Here is a 17,509-nt window from a genome sequence, read left to right on the forward strand (position 1 = left end):
CTAGTTTTATTTTATTATTGATATTTTTTTCGGCACGTGTACAGTTTAATCAAGACATAAAAAAATGAAAATATCGGGGGGGGGGGAAAAAAAAAAAAAAAAAAAAAATTTCACCTTATTTGATCGAGTAGTTTTTTTTTTTTTTACAGCGGAAAACATGCTTTTATGACAGCGTGCTGAAGACATTTTAATTTTCTTAATTTTTTGAACATGCCACGGGGAGATAACTCAATGTAAAGCGCTGACACTCCCTCTCCATTTTTAATGCTAGCTTTTCTTTCAAACATTTTGCTCGGTATCATAGCAAATGGTTTTTTCGCTGTAAAAAACACTTGATGAAATTAAGTGAAATTTTTTTTTTTTTGGAGAACTTCATTCCATAATGGATACGTACAATTTAAACTTTTTTTTTTATATTTTCATTTTTTAATGTCTTGATTAAACTGTAGAAGTACCTTTTTTTCAAATTCTTCAGAACATTAAGAATGACATTTTCAGATTTTAATTGAAAAAAAAAAAAAAAAAAATACTCGTTCAATTTTCAGTGAGAGGGTTAGTTTGTCATGTAAATTTAACATAAAACGATTTCTCTATTCCATTTTTCGACCAATGTTTATTTAGAAAAAATAATCCTGTTTTTAAATGCCTTTTTTGGAATTTCAATCGAGGCATAAGTGCGAGTGTGTGTGAGGTACCATGTTGAACTATATGCGACTTGAACATAACAATTTATCATCTCTAAAAACTGAACAGTAAATTCCATTTATTTTAATCTCAAGATTTGGTAAAATTGAATAGCAAAGATTTTAAAGTGTAATGAAGAAATCTGTGGAAAATATCAATTCCAGAAGTTCAACATTTAACATAAACAACAACTGAAATGAAAACCTAACAAGAAATTTCTTTAAATTTAAAAAAAAAAAATCTTTTATATATAATCTGGAAATTTTAGTCAATAGCATTCCAAAAAATAAAAATATTCAGTAATACACATTTTAGTTAAGGGTAAAAAAAATCTGCCAAAATTCCTTTTTCTTAAATATGAACTAATAATACAAATCTTATTTTTTTAGTATTTATTATTTATATAATAATATAAGTAATAGAACCGTTAACAAAGACTAACAAAATCAGAGAGGAAGAAATTTTTTGGGAAAAAAAAAAAAAAAAAAAATTATATATATAAAAAAAAATATAAAAATGAAATCCACCAGCAAAATGGTCGGAACCAAGGAGTTTCAGCCAGAGTGTAAAAGATTATTTTTTAAAAGTTGTGGTTGGTTCGTATCTCAAAAACGATCAACTCAACAAACATTTAAAATAAAAAAAAAAAAAAAATTAAAAAAAAAAAATTTAAAGGAAAGAAAAAAAAGAAAAAATTGCTTCCATTCTTTATGTGTGCTTTTTAAAGATATTTAATGTTCAAATATGGATATGCTGTATTACACTGCTGTACTGGCTGACCCATTAGCCATTGCAAATTTTTTTTTTTTATTAATTTTTATTATTTTTTAACATAAAACTTATTTTTACTTTTTTTCATTTTGTTTTTTAAAAAGATATTGAGATTATCTTTATCACCGCTGTCATTGTATCTTCAAGCTTTACGATTTTTATAAGAAAAAATCCGAAGATAAAGATGGCATGAAAGTGACAGCCAGTGAGTTGACATGCCGTCACCTGTCATTGGGAAACTGCATCACCAATAAAGAGGGGGTTCGGCCAGGACAGATTCTAGTGGAAAACAAGTTCCATTAGCACTTATCAAAGCAAACCACGTCTACAGAGCGGCAAGTGTCATTGTCCCATAGTGACATCTAGATCAACTTAGTTGGTCATCGTCTTCGAAATTTTGAGACAATAAAAAATTAGCAGCCAGTTCTTCATTCTTCTCGCAAGCAAAGTAGGCCTGAATACACATTCCCTCGGGGAAGCCTAACGCCTTCAACTGAAAAAGAAAAAAAAGGAATATTATTAAAGTCAAAATAAGAATTTATTAAAATTACAATAAAATAGACTTTTGGTTCTTTCTTTTGTGATTCCCAAACAAGGAATATGATCACTGAAGTGCAAGCGACTACTGTTTAATAGGAGTAACTTGTGTAAAGAATTAGGCAAGAGGTTTGTTCACATTACATTTAAATTTCTACATGTTGGTACAGTCAGGGTAGCAGAGAGGAAATTCAAGAGTTTGAAGCAAGAAGCTATGAGGTGTCTTCAATAAATTTCCAGACTTTTTTTGTACAGACATTTAAAATTGTCATAGACTCTTGAAAATTCAGTATGTTATTGCTATACATCTTATGAGATGACTGACCAATTTTAAGAATTTCAGGTTCAAATGAACAGCTACAGCAGGAATTGGGATACACCCTACTAAAACCTGATTGTCACAGCTGGTGAATTTCAAAAATGCAATCTGGATGCGAAGACACTTTAGAAGAATGATATGCAATAAAAATCTGTTTTAAACTTGGAAAAAATGCCACAGCAATGTCTGGAATGTTTCAGACTGCTTTTAAACCACATCTTGCAGGAATCGAGCATCAGTCTTTCAGTGGCATAAGAGATTCAAGGAAGGCAAGGAATCTGAGAGTTGATGAGAGGTATGGGAGGAGTAAGGAAGTCAGAACACCAGAGCTGATTGGCCAAATAAAGAATTTCATGAATAAGGACCGTCGTGTGTCTGTAAAGACAATAAGTGCATAGTTTGATGTCAGTGTGGGAACTGTACACACAATTATTCGTGATGAACTGAAGATGTGGAAAATTTGCGCAAAATTTGTCCCAAGGTGCTTAGAAAAAAATCAGAAAGAAAGACTTTTTTTCGTAACCAAGATGAGCATCAAGACAATTCATCACCCTTGCTGTAGTCCAAACCTTGCTCCCTGTGACTTTTGGTTATTCCTTAAGCTCAAAGAAAACCTGAGAGTATGTCGTTATGAGACAAATGAAGAGATAAAAGAGGCTGTGACAAAGGGTCATTGACACACTCACACAAGAAGACTTCCATGGAGCCTTCCAGAAGTTGTTGGAACGGTAAAACAAGTGCATTGCAGCCGGAGAAGATTACTTTGAAGGGGACTAGAGTTTCATGTGCGTACTATCAATAAAAGTGCCCATACGAACAAAGGCTGGAAACTTGTTTAAGGCACCTCGTATTAAAGTAGAAAATCTAGCATCTGGCGAAAGGATGAAATTTTGTTCCTAGTCAAGTGGATCAGGGGTATTTACATGGGGGGGGGGGGTACAAGTGCAAGATTGTCAGGGCACATTCCATTGCTTTATTTTTTATGTTTGTTTAGAATAATGAAAATCAAAACTTAAAAAAGAATTGAATTTCAATTAAAAACCAAAGTTATTTTAATTTCACGTCAATTTCCACTAAGAACAGCAATATCTACTGGTCATGCTATAATCAGTAACATATCACTACATTACAGAAAACATTTACTTTAATGATTCATGATCCATTATATTTATTTTTGAAATGTAACAAACAAGGGAAATAACTCCGTTTAGAATTTTTATTATTTACAAATTTTCATTAACAATTTTCTACTTTATAATTTTTTCACAATTTTTTCATGTTATTTCAATATGACAATAAGCAGATACAAATGGTTTTCGTTTAAATTCAATTTTTCGATTTTCGTTCTTATTCTGAACAAGGTGTTTTTTTTCCCAATTACATTACAAACTTTATTTGAACTTTTTAACAAACCTTTGCATATATAAAAAATAGACTTTATAGATCTTTTATAAATTAAAAAAAAAAATTTATTCAACAAAAATTTTTTTTGTTGACATTTCTCATGTATCAAACACCATAAAATAATCCGTACCCAATACAGGATATTCCCAAAATAATTGTCTTTGTTTATTTGAACCATTTAACTGCATTTGTTAATGTGTTCATAAGTTTTCAAAAGTGATTTCCAAATTAAGTCACGTTAGAAAAGAATCTCATTTCGAAAAATAAATTTTGTACTTTTTTTTTGTAAATTGGTTTATCATTTTATTGTTGAAAAGATTTCAAAGTGATAAATAAAGAAAAAAAATCTCGAAAAGAAAAAACACTTTTTTAAAAATTAATTTTAATTTTAAAACTTTGATAACGACGTTTACCTAACTTTTATTATATAAGTTGTATTTTTATACTTTATTATTTATAAAAATTACCAACACCTGATGTTTGGAAAACAGTTCATAATATATATTTTATTATAAATCTTCTATTTTTGTTTGATAAAAAAAAAAAAAAAAAAAAAAAAATTAGTTCATAAACATATTGTTCAAGAAAAAAACGGTTCATAAATAAAAAACCCCAGTTCAAATGAAGACTGAATAAAACTTCTATTTTTATATTTGCATCTAAAAAAAACAAAAAAACAACAAAAAAAAACAGGTACATTCTATACAGTTGTGGTCATCTGTAGCTAAATATTTATCGGATGTCACCTCCACCAAATGGCTTTGTAAACACAGGGATGCGGAAGGTAAACTTAACTGAAAACTTTTGTAAATTACTAAGCTAATAATTGATATAAGGGTTATAGCCAGCTAATATACTTCCTAACTTCCGGCATGGCTGCTACCGGAATCGGTGACAAGGCAAATCAGTTCCTTCACTTTTATTGAATTTCAGTATTTTTATTGTGAAGAGATTTATTAAAAAAAAAAAAAAAGGACATTATTGAATATGCAATAAAACACAATAAAAATGAACAAAATCATACAAACAAAAATGACACAATCTGGGTGCTTATGCACTTATGTTACTATACTATTTTTTAATAGTATTTTCAAATTCAATTCTATTTGCCCAATATCTATTTTTATTAAATTGTTAGGTGAAAATACAGAAAAATTACAACCCCCCTCCCTACGTTAAGAATGGCTTTCTAAATAACATTTCAGCATGGTAACGTAAGTGCATAAGTACTACAATTAGTCTTTATTTGCACTTAATAAAGATTTCATTTTATTTTAAATTTTATAAGAAATATGCTTATAAAATTATAAAAATGTTTTTTTTTTCAATTTTAAAAATAAAATTTTTTTAATTTGAATTTATGTTCATCTATACTCCTATAAATTCGTTTTTCTTTTGTGTGTATTGATATTCATATTAAAATCCCGCTTCTCTATTTATTTAAAAAGAAAATACAATTTTCTTATATATAGGTCCTGGAATTGCGCTTATCTGCAAAAGATCTACCTAATTTGCATATTCTTATAAACATTAATTTTAATTAATTCCTTATTAGTTTATTCGATTTACTTATGGGATGATCATCTTTAGTTAACTATTACATGTAATTATATTCATGCAGATATTCTACATAATTTATACTTGCATAATATTTGCGTAAAAAGTTTATAGTAAACACAAAACTGTTTCCATATATATTTATGTATACATATATATTTCTGTTTAACAAATTTTGCCTACCAAACTCCTCCTAGGGTTTTTGGTCTACAGACAGGAAACTTCATATATAAGGTATTTGAATCCATGCAAAACTTTATAATTGGGTTTTACCCGGGAAAAAAATCAGTGCCAAAGTGTATAAAAAAAAAAGAAGAAATTTGCCAGGTGAAGGTTGAACGCCGGCATTACAAATGCATAATGTAGTAGCTATTGGTTCATGTTTTAATTTTTAGCCTTGCATTATAAATGACTTCATAGCCCAGTCATTAACAGAGGCAAAAATGAATCGTGAGCTGAACGACTTGGTTTCGATTCTCAGTGGTGGCGCACGAGTCTTTTTTAAAACTTTTTCAATCATTACTACGTAGTGAGTCCAATCTATCTTGATCTATCTATATCTATCAGGTTTCGGCCAGAAATTTGGTTGTTAATGGGTCAAAGTTAAATGATTTCACCTTTGAGAACTCTACCAAACTCCTTTGACAATTTTGGGTCTAAATACTTGAAATTTTAGATATAGGTTCCTTGGAGATAGATCTGACTTAACTTGATTTGAGTCCAAAATAATAAATGTTAAGGGGTCATAATAGGAGTAAAAGTTAAAAAAAATTGACTGCTTTTTATTTTTTGCTGAACATACACCTCCAAACACTCGGGCAATGCCGGGCTGAAATGCTAGTGAAAATATAAAAATAAAATTATTGAAATCAAAATAAAATTTCAAACATCATACAAAAACGTAACCAATACCAATAACATACCAATATTCCTAAAATAATTTTAAAAGATTTTAAAAAACTGTTTTCAATAATTCTTTAAAGAAATAAAAATTAAAACTAATTTCAATAATTCTTAATTAAAATAAAAGCCAAAAAAAAAAACCAACTTTCCAATGAAAAAAAGAATGATTGGAAAAACAAAGAGTACATGCACAGGCGAGATATAGACATGAGAGAAAAAAGTGAAGGAACAGATTTGCCTCGTCATTGCTTCCGGTAGCACTATGACGGAAGTTAGGAAGTACGTTAACTGACTATAAGCGATAGAAGCAATAAATTGCAGTTGTATTTTTGTTTTTCCATTTTTTTTTTTTAATTCTTGCATTAAAAAAAAAATAAATAAATAAAAAGGTTTAATATCTTACACTTTCAATGGCTTCTTTTTCCTGAGGAGTTACTTGAATAAACGTTCCAGGTCCTATCTGTACACCCTGGCCTCCTCCTCCTCCTCCGCCACCACCACCACCCGTGGTGCCTCCACCACCACCTACACCGCCACCTCCACCACCGGCAGTGGTGCCACCAAGTGTACTGCTCAAACCAGCGGCTACTTGGCCAGCAGCCTGCCCTGCTTGAACCGTGCCTGCTTGACCACCTTCATCGACTGGCTCGTTTATCATTTGCACAAACGTTTCTTGATTCTGGCTGATTAACTAAAAAAAAAAAAAAAAAAAAAATTATAAATAAAAACAAAGATATTTTGAATGTGCATCCATTTGATTTGAGTGTTTAGTGATGAACATGACAAACAAAACTGCTATTTCAAACTATGTATGACAGACGAAAAAAAAAAAAAATCTTAATCTTTTAAACCAATGCATTTCAGGTGAAAACAGTATTATGTAGTTACATGTTGAAATCAGTATAAATAAAAAAAAAAATTATAAAAAATGATCCAGTAGAAAAAATAATTCCAAGCAAAAATAGAATTATCAATTTCTCTTCCCTGCAACCTCTATCTTACAGAAGAGATGTTGCGAGTTTGCTGTATCATTATTTTCATGGAAAGTGTTCGACTGAGCTTCAGTCTATGCACCCCCCCTCGCCAAACTTTCACAAGAAACACTCGTCTAGCTGAAAACATTATCAATAATTCCCCTCACTCTTTATCTGTGCCTAAACCTAGATTCCATGAACAAAGCTTCTTTCTTAGAACTGCACGCCTGTGGAATTGTCTTCCGTTTTCCTGCTTTCCAGCTGACTACAATATGGTTGGCTTCAAGTCCAACGTAAACAAGTTCTTGATGAGCCGTTCCACTTAAATTTACCGAATTTCCTTTACTAACGATTACTATATTGTCCAATTTCTACTGTACACTCTTTAACCCTTATCCTCGAGTGGCCTCTTGGCCTTGATAAGTGATGATGCCTATGTAAAAAAAAAAAAAAAAAAAAAAAATTTTTTTTTTTTTTTTTTTAATAATAATAATTTGAAATTTAAAAAAAATTGATGATCCAAATTCATTGTTCACTGCTTTCTTTCTTTTAAATTGCTAGATTTTGAACATAACTTTATAAAATGAAAATGATTCAAAGTTTTTTGGGTTTTTTTTAAATACAAATTTTCCTTTTTTATAGATGGCTTCCCTCACAATAAAAAGTCCAAACAAGGTAAAGTAATTTCAAGAAGGAAAGTCTTTACCATTTTTTTTTTTTTTTTAGAAAATGACTAATTAGAATCAAACACTGATTTTGTTGGTTTGAACAAATCTAACAAATCTTGAGAACCAGATTGACTTTTTTTCTTTCTTTTTTTTTTTTTTATATATTAGACAAGGCAGCCATGTTGGTTAACTGTTCAAAAATAAACAAATCTGATATTCTGAAAATCTGGTGAATGTATGCGAACAGCCAATCAAAATAGTTGGAAATTGTTAAGGGGCCAGTCATTATTTATGTACGAAATGCATATTAGTTAAACAAAACAAAATGATGAAATAAAATAACGGACGCATGTAATAACCCTATGAAACATTTGGTAACGATGTAAACTGGGTGAGGAGGAGGAGGAGGAGGAGGAGATAACAATTAAGGAGGTATCTTACTAAATATGACCTGTTTGGGAGAGTGAATTTTGCTGTGACAAACAGAACTTACAATAGTGAATAAAAGCGAATGAAAACATCCAGAAAACATGCACAAGCTATAGTCAGCTAGTGTGAGCACATTGAATCTATGTGTAGCATCTGTGTTTACAATATTTTAAAGATGTTTTTCTAAACAGGAATAATCATTTTTGTTTTATTATACATTTATTTTATTAGTATTATTAGTTTTATTAGTATTAAGGTGAATAACATTAATCGAAAAATGTTTAGTCACATAAAACATGAAAAGTGGTTATATAATTTTATATTATATAGAGACATATGATCATGTTAATACTTTAAGTTAAAGAAAAATGAATGTCTTGCAAACACTTGTACCTCCCCGATGTAACTACCCCCGACAAACCTGACAAGCTACTAAGTCTCATCCCTTTACAGTAGAGATCCCTAGGTGCAAGAAAGCCTTTTACTCCAATAGTTTCTTCCCCAGAACTGCGGGTCTTTGGAACTCCCTTCCGGGATTCTGCTTTCCCAACTGCACTGATATGCAGAAGTTCAAGTGTAATGTTAACAAAAATATTTCTACTCATCTCCCTCCATAATGAAAAAAAAAAAAAAATCTCTTATTGTTCTTTCTTAGTCGAAACTGAGAACACACAAAAAAAAGTTTATAAAACTTTAAAGTTTCATTAGAAAACATCAAAGCTAATAAAAGTTAAAGACCAAAAACTACCTGCAAAAGTGGAGGGTTTGTTGAACCTATTTGTTGCAGCAGGGCAGGTAATACATGAGGATTTCTTTGAATGACACGACGCATTTGTTGAAACTGTGGTTGATTTCGGAGGAATTCAAGTGGATTCTCTAAAACGATAGAAGTTCATATTGACAAATAAATATACGAATGTGAGAAACCTTCAGCAAGAAAAAAAAAAAAAAAAAAAAAAAAAAAAAAAGAAACAAGAAGAAAGAAATGAAAAAAGATAAAAAAGAAAAGAAAATTAAATGAGTTTCACAAAATTTACAAGATTTTAAAGGTTTCGTAACAATGTTTTATGTGTTAAACTCTTTTCCATTTCTATTCTCTTCTAATTTCCACATCGACCTCCTGATAGACTATTTCCTATTTCTAATAACCGCTAAAAAGGAAATTGAATACATTTTGAATTATTTAAAATATTAAAAGAAATGGCCTGTTGACATGCAATATTTGACCCATTAATTAGCAATTGAGGTTTAAATTAACTAAATATGCATCGAAATTCAAACATAACTTGAAACAAAATATCAGAATGAATGTTTAACGAGGCTCATCACTAGGGCTATGACAACAGCATATTCTTTCCATTGTTTTGACTTTTGAGTGTGTATCCGACACACAGTTAATCAACCGAGAACCACATCACTATATAAAAGCATATGATACCAAGGGATACACACTCGAGAGTCAAATCAATGAAAAGAATTGTCATAGCCTTAGTCATCACTAATCACAAGTCGAATACAAATCGATAAAAATTATGGCATCAAGAAATCATTGTAAGTGTATAATAGCCACATCTAAGTAGATAAATCAAAATGTCCAGAGAACGCATGGAGTCGCAAAAATTAGGAACTTACAATTTCTAGAAAATCTATAATAGTATAGCGAATAATAGGCAACAATTCCTTGACTATCCAACCACAATGATATTGTTTGCACAGCAACTGATAAGGTTGAACTGCTTTCCCAGTGATGTTCACATTGGACTTTTTCTTTTTTAACAAAGGAGTCACCACTTATCAAGGCTCGGGGGCCATTCAAGGATAAGGGTTAATGAGTATACAATAGTCAATGGGAAAATGTAGTAATTGTTAGTAGTGGAAAGTTGGTAAATTGGATTACTTAAGGGAACGGCTCATCAAGAACTTGTTTATGTGGGACTTGAAGATGACCATATTGTAGTCAGTTGGAAAGCAGGAAACGAATAGAGTTCTAAAAAAGAAGCTTTGTTTATGGAATCTATGTTTAGGTGGAGGCACAGATAAAGAGTGGGGGAAATTATTGTTAGTGGTTTCAGCTAAACAAGTATTTTTCATGAAAGTCAGGTCAGGGGGTACCATAGATTGGCGCTCAGACGAGCAAATTAGAGAGAGGCTCATAACGTCTCTTCTGTAGGAAAGAGGTTGCAGGGAAGAGAAAAGGGCATCCCCCACTAGGCTATGAAGTCCATTTTGAACTCTGTCAAGGCAGGATAAGCTGCTTCTAGCAGCTCCTGCCGAGATGTGGCAACAGTACTCCATCCTTGGACGTACTTGGCTCTTATATTGGTGAATAATTGCATCAGCAGGGAAATATCTACTGGAGCAGTAGAACGATCCCACCATTTCTCCAGCGACCTTAACAGATTTGATGTACATGTTCCATCTCAGGTCAGGAGTAAAGGTCAGACCTAGAAGCTTGTTAAAACGGACCCTCCCAAAGATGAGAGCCATCCATTTCAATTGCAGCCAGACGGAGATCAGAGCATTGATACTGTAAAGATAGAAGCTTGGTTTTAGATGCATTAAAATTAACCAACCACCTCTTTCCCCGTTGCACCACATGATCAAGATCAGAGGAGAGAGAATTAGAGAGAACTTGGTTGTTTACGGCCTTTGAAGTGTTGCCATACATGGTAGTGTCATCAGCATAAATGTCTACGAATGATCTCCAAAATTCCAAATTTCCTACTGTAGACAAACGCCACACATCTATCTGATCACCATCCCTTCCACTGTCCAGAATGTCATAAAAAAATTGGACACCGCATGTGGGCCTGATCTTATTCCTGCCATAGTAATAAAGAAATTTTCAGCTGAGCTTGACCCAATCCTCTCCAAACCATAACAAATGCCTTGATGAATCTTGGCAATTTATACATAGAATCCATCATCATCATAGTCATATTCAGTTTTAACTTGTATGTTTTATCATAATTTAAATATACTGTACATTAATCATATATATATAAAACAAATTATCAATTCTATTACATTAGTTCATCAACAAAATCTTGTGGAAACAAAGTGTTTGTGTACATTTTTATATGCAATGTTTAAAATGAAATGCTAGAAATATAATAAAAGAAAAGGCATAAGCCATAATACTTACCAGTGGACTGTGTAGTTGCAGCAGACTGTAGGGGACTACTAGAACTAGTAACGTTAGCTTCATTTCCACTCCCAGTCAAAGGAGATTCCTCCATTATCCCAGCTTCAATTTCTTGTGTACCACCACCCTATTAAACAAAAATAAAACAAGAAACTTTAAAATAGATAAAAGTAAATTCATTTTTGCAAGTATATTAATAATAAATTAGCGGGACCTGTGGAAATTCCACAGTGGCATCTTTCATATGTACCATATTGCTACTGGATATTCTATGAACGTTCCGCATGAATGGAAACTTCACAATATTATTGTAGTCCTTTTATTTAAACTGTAAAAGTAATTAAGTAATCTGGTTATTACAGTTTATCTCCAATATCCTTAGGAGATTGTGACATATTTCCATTATATGGACGCCTGGCACGAATGGAAACCCCACAATATATCATTATACCATCTTTAGACAAAACAGATACTACCCTTGAATCCTAGTCAGAAAACCAAGACGTTTTACATATGGTCCAAAAATGACTTTTTTTTACGTTGCATCTTTGATAATCGGAAGATCCTATTTATTAGAACGGAAGATAGAAGGTGATAACATACTACAAACATTGAATTAGTATATCCATATACTAATAATGTTTGTAGTAGGTTATCACCTATCTCTTTTTTAATAAACAGGATCTTAGAACTGAATAATTTATAATCTGAAAACGGTGACAAACGCACATACGTTAAAGGTACTATGGTATTAATATATAGATTATTTTTGATAAATTGTTTTGCACTATTCAAACACTATTGATAATGTTTACCATTCATTCATTTTTTTTATTGCTTATGTTTTAATTCATGCCATAAATCATAAATCTTGTGTTATTTTGATTCTTCAGACTACTGTTTTCATCTCGAGTGTCACTGAAACTATCCAAAGTGCATGACATCAGTTCCAAGAAATCTGAACCAGATACCAAAGGACACCACCAGAAAACTTGTCAGATACTGATAGAAATTACCTTAGTCCTGTTGATGATGGTCGAGATTGAGCACATCTGTTCGAGACCTTGTTTGTTATTCACCTAAACTCATGGGAGCCAAGTCTATTGTTGTTCTACTTTGGACTTGATGGACTGAGTATATGACTCTTGTGTTTTCTTTCATCCTTTTGCAGTGATTGCTGGCAGTTCTAAAAACTATTTTAATTCCAAACATCTATTGTGTTTGAAGCAATTAAAGTAGTGGTTCCTAGGAGCAATGGTGGCAGCGCATTCAGGGATGTACCAAGGCTGGCTGTTCAGTTTCTGTTATTTCTTAGAGGGTATATAGTTTTCTATGCTGACAACCAATCGGTTAAGTCAGATTCTATAGTGGACATATAGTTTTTAAACATGGAGCATCAAAGTAATTCCGATATGAACACTTGGAAATTATCCTCATTCATCATTGAGTATTAATACACTGTTTGAAGGAGAGGGATATTTCATGTTTTGTTATACTTTGTTTTCATGTTTATCGAGACAACAGAGTGATCAGAAGAGCCTAGTAGAAACAGGACTGAAGATGAGCATAGTTCAGGGCAGGTTGCTAGAAAAAGACGTAGAAGATTTGCAAATTGTCTGTCAGCATCGGGTAGGTTTGTTAAAGATCTGCGTTAAGTCATAAGCAAGGGAGAAATCATGACAAAACCTCCCTTCATCATTATCGGTTTTGTTTGAATGGACTAGCCTTCAACATTGTGAACATTGAAATCTCCAGATGTGAATGTTGGCTGAGGGATGAGCAGACAGGGTGTGATCAATGTGCTTAGCGATACTCTCAAAAATAGCTACTCCATCATTGTGAGGATGATAGAGGGCAAATATAAATTCTGTGCTGCAAGTAAGCACAACTTTAAAGCAGATGTAGGAATGTTCTTTGGAGGAGTCCCTGCCACAGGGTTTATCAATTTACATGATTTTTTGGAATATGACAGTTTTGTTCCATAATGGATATGTACAGCAAAGATTTGCCTATTTTTTTTTTTTTTTTTTTTTTTTTTTTATTAGGTCGAATTCTGGACTTGCACCAAATAAAACAGCAAAAATTATTTCCCCTTGCAACTCTCCAGCATAAAAAAAATCAGTAATATTGAAAAGACAAAGAAGTAATTACATTTAAAACAGAAAAAGATTTCAATTTAGAATTCTGTATGACTGGCAGATTGTTCTTGTTCTGCCTGTCTTTATTTTATAACAACCAAGAAGAAAATAGTTTAAATAATGCAAATCATCAATTTTTATCTAAACAATTAAGAAACTTAATAGGTTTTAGGTCCATGTTAAATCTATCAACTATTGACAAATGCATGAAAACCATACGACAGAGCTCAACTGAAGTCTCAAGTGAAATTCGGTACTACAAAACTGTTTGCATGACATCGGATAGCAATGAAACATAATCCGTTTTCCTGTAGTGTTATAGAAAGGATGCAAACTGATCTGTGGTTACTAAAATCTTTTCTTTACTTTTATTTTCGAACTTGATATTTCAAGGATTTAATATTTGTTTACGCTTTTAAAACTTTTCCAAATGGCTGAACAAGGCTACATGTGGATGTAGATGGCACTTCATTTAATGTTAAAACAACCTTCTGCTACCTGGCCAACATGTTGAATGCTGGTGATGGTTGCAAACATCTCTGCTCGATGTTGTGTTACTGCCAATCCTTACATCTAGGCACATTTCCTTCAGGAACGTTGGACAGGTCTTTTCGGCCTGTGTTTGTCTGCCATTTGGCATGGCAATGAGACATGTCGCAATCACTTCTGATTTGCAACATGTTACTAAGTGAATATGTAGCAGCAAATTAAATTCATTAACCATACTTCATCAGAAGGTTGGTATGGGTGAGATTTTAGATGCACTCTGTATTCAGCATCTCAAGTGGTTTGGCGAAGCATGCTGCTTCCTGCAACAACTCCATAACAAACCAGAATACCTCAGGCACTATAGTCCGTAGTAGATCAATAAAAACTTGGCTTAAGTGCGCAAGAAGTGATCTGATTGCAGCATGAGTGCTGGATTGAACCGTGTGATGAGCAGGTGTGAAATGTTACCTGGTGTCACCCACCCCAGAATCTGGAAGTCTCGTAGCATCTTAAATACTAAAATCAAATTAAAATGAAAACACTGGAAAATAGAGTAATGCTGTAATTTTTTTTTTAAATTATCAAATTAAAAATGAAAGTCAGTTTTATTTAATATTCTGAGATTTTGGTAGAATTTAATCCTAATTATAGACTTTGTAATATTTTTTTCTCATCATTTTGGTAGTGATGTTAAATTAACGAGTGATTGCTCTGGAAGAGAAAGTTGAACATCCGATCTTAACAGTTGTTACATGGTCAGCATGTATTTGAATACGAACAGGCATATCCTTGAAAGCGTTATTTTGTAAGATTTTCCAATGTTTTCATTTTAATCTTACAAAATAATGTTTTCAAGGATATGCCTGCTCATATTCAAGTATGCTTCGACCAAGCGACTCATCATCCAAAATTCACTTCAATACAATCATCAAGAAGATCGGACATTCAACTTTCTTTCACAGCTTTCACTTGTTTACTTAACATTGCTACCAAAATAAAATTCAAAGACAGAAACTCAATTTAATTACCAAGATTTATGAACCAAAAATTATGAATTGCTAAAATTCGTAAAATTTGATTTAAAAAAAAAAAAAGAAAAAACAGAAAAGGAAAGCATCAAATGTTTTATTTTTAATTAAAAAGAAAAAAAAAATTACAGTATGACACGGTTTTCCAATGCTTTCAAATTAATAAAATCAAATGATTATACTATAAAATATGATATCTATATCGAATATAATTCAGAAAACATCAAGGTCTTGAATCTCTTGATAAAAAATATAGCTACACAAAGAAATAGTATAATTTATAGGCGTTAATTTTTTTTATGAACACGTGAAAAATTCATTGAAATACGTTAAGTACTGAGAAAAGTAAAACTTTTTAAAAAATAATAAAAAGCAAAAAATGGAAGACAAATACTCACATTATATAAAAACTCTACTGCTCTGTCGGGATTGTTAAAATTAACCCTCAAAGCGCGTTCAACATGTTCACGATCAAATCCTAATTTCATTATTTCCATAACCATATTTTCATAGTCTTGACCAGTGACCAATGCACTTTCAGCAGATTGGAGAACTGACAATGGCTCATCAATGGCTGCAGCAAGGGCTATGGCTGTACTTTCAGCAAGAGATGCATCATCAACACTGAAAAAAAAAATATAAATAATCAAATGTTTATTTTTCAAAACAATAGTGTGCACATCCGATATTGCCTGGGAATGAAGGCGAACCTTTGTGCACTTTCACTTCCTGAATCTTATTTTTTAGTAGAAATAGTACAAGTTAGGTATTTAGATAGGTTTATATATTTCCGGGGGAGGGGCATTCCCTCGTCGTAAAATATGCTTAAATATGGTATCTTAATTTGCCCAGATTTTGTATATTATAGAGTTGTGAAAAACAAAAAAGTATTTGAGTGCTATCAGTTGCAATTGAAACCCAAGCAAAACTATAGCATTCAAAAATAAACAAAGATGAATGCACAAAATGTATAATGATTTTTTTTTTTAATTTTGACCCATCTTTGTCCCCTCAGAAATATTTTGACCCCTCAAAAACTATTTTAACTGACCCATAAAAGAATGGTCCATAAAAAATCCAATTATTTGAGGCCCCTAGCACCACTCTGTGACTTTTAGTTTTGGAAGAGATAGAGTTTGAACATATGAAGACAGACATATAGCTTTCTATGTATTAGATTTGCTCCTAAACTAAAGTGTAATAGTGTATAATATGGGCTATATTTAGTTTACTTTAGTCTAATGCAAATGGGATAAAAAGCCCTTTGTGTAAATTCAAACACAGTAAATCTTATACTTGAGTGGCCTTTGGACCTTGATAAGCAAAAAATAAAATTTCAAAATTAGATATTCATTTTTAAACATTTATATTTGCCTTAGTGTTTTCATTTAAGTTTATTCAAAGCAGAATTTATTCATTTTTTTTTCTTCAAATAAATTGAATACTTTATTTTATGTGTGATTGAAAATCATCCTTCAGTTGTTTGCAACAATTAAGATTTTATCATAGCAATACTTTATACAATACACACAAAGCTTCAAACAAACTATAACATTTTCTTAATACAAAATTATTTACCAGCAATTGTTTTGAATCAAATTACTATTTTTTGTTGGTATAATTTCCCAAATGATTTATTTTTTTTTTTTAATTATAGATATCTTTCATCAAATGAAAAGATTTCCTGATTCTGATAAAAACTAAATTCCGAATCTTTTAAAATCTGTAAATATTTAGTTGTAGAGTTTGTTTTTTTTAATTATTTTTTCAGATTACCGTAAAACCCCATATATTTCTGCAAACATAAAAATGCACTTTTGGGCGGATTTATAGATGTTAATTTTATTGGTAGTTTAAAATCAATAAATATTTATCATTCTTTTTATTAGTACCACAACAAAAAATTAATTTTTAAATAAAAATAAAAAATAAACAATTAAAAGGATCATTTTTAGCATCAGGGAAAAATAAAAAAAGACAAATTTTTCTGATTCTTATAACCTAAAAAGCTCCAATATTTACGATTCCCGATTCTGATTAATCGTCCAACACTAGTTAAAAATTTGCACGCATAATTACCCGGCTGGTTTTTCTGAAGCCGTTGCTTCAGATTTTGCCTCAGCTTTATCAGCATCAGGTGTCTCTGAGGTTTTTGATGTGCCAGAGGCTGGAGTTGATGTTGCTCCTTGGCTTGTAGCTGGTCGAGATTTTTCGGATGATGCAGCACTAGCCGTTTCTTCTTGACTAGCCGAACTTTCGGAAACCTTGGCAGACTGAGGCTTATTCTGAAATGAAAAAAATATTGATGTTATAAGCACAAGTTCACAAAGCAGGTAAAAAAAAACATATACATTTTAAATATTAAATACTTTAATTAAAACTAAAGATATTTTTAAAGCTAAAACATAATTGAAAACTACTTTTTTTTTTTTAAATAATAATTATTACACATTAACTAGAACA

The 17,509-nt window shown here is 31.5% G+C and overlaps 1 protein-coding gene across 1 annotated transcript in view; it reads right to left on the bottom strand.

The window, feature by feature from the left end:
• Positions 1 to 1,379: 1,379 nt before the first annotated feature.
• LOC145261235 (lysine-specific demethylase RAD23A-like) overlaps positions 1,380 to 17,509 on the bottom strand; it is a 75,138-nt gene continuing 59,008 nt past the window's right edge. The window contains exons 4-9 of the mRNA XM_080119604.1: positions 17,126 to 17,331; positions 15,445 to 15,670; positions 11,392 to 11,518; positions 8,995 to 9,122; positions 6,579 to 6,866; positions 1,380 to 1,948 (exon numbers count right to left, since the gene is read on the bottom strand). Of these exons, the coding sequence (XP_079975730.1) occupies positions 1,823 to 1,948; positions 6,579 to 6,866; positions 8,995 to 9,122; positions 11,392 to 11,518; positions 15,445 to 15,670; positions 17,126 to 17,331 (1,101 nt within the window). The 3' untranslated portion in view covers positions 1,380 to 1,822. The remainder of the gene's footprint in view (positions 1,949 to 6,578; positions 6,867 to 8,994; positions 9,123 to 11,391; positions 11,519 to 15,444; positions 15,671 to 17,125; positions 17,332 to 17,509) is intronic.

Source organism: Euprymna scolopes, chromosome 37, assembly GCF_053919585.1.
Source record: "Euprymna scolopes isolate OS-2025 chromosome 37, ASM5391958v1, whole genome shotgun sequence".
Lineage (NCBI taxonomy): Eukaryota > Metazoa > Mollusca > Cephalopoda > Sepiida > Sepiolidae > Euprymna > Euprymna scolopes.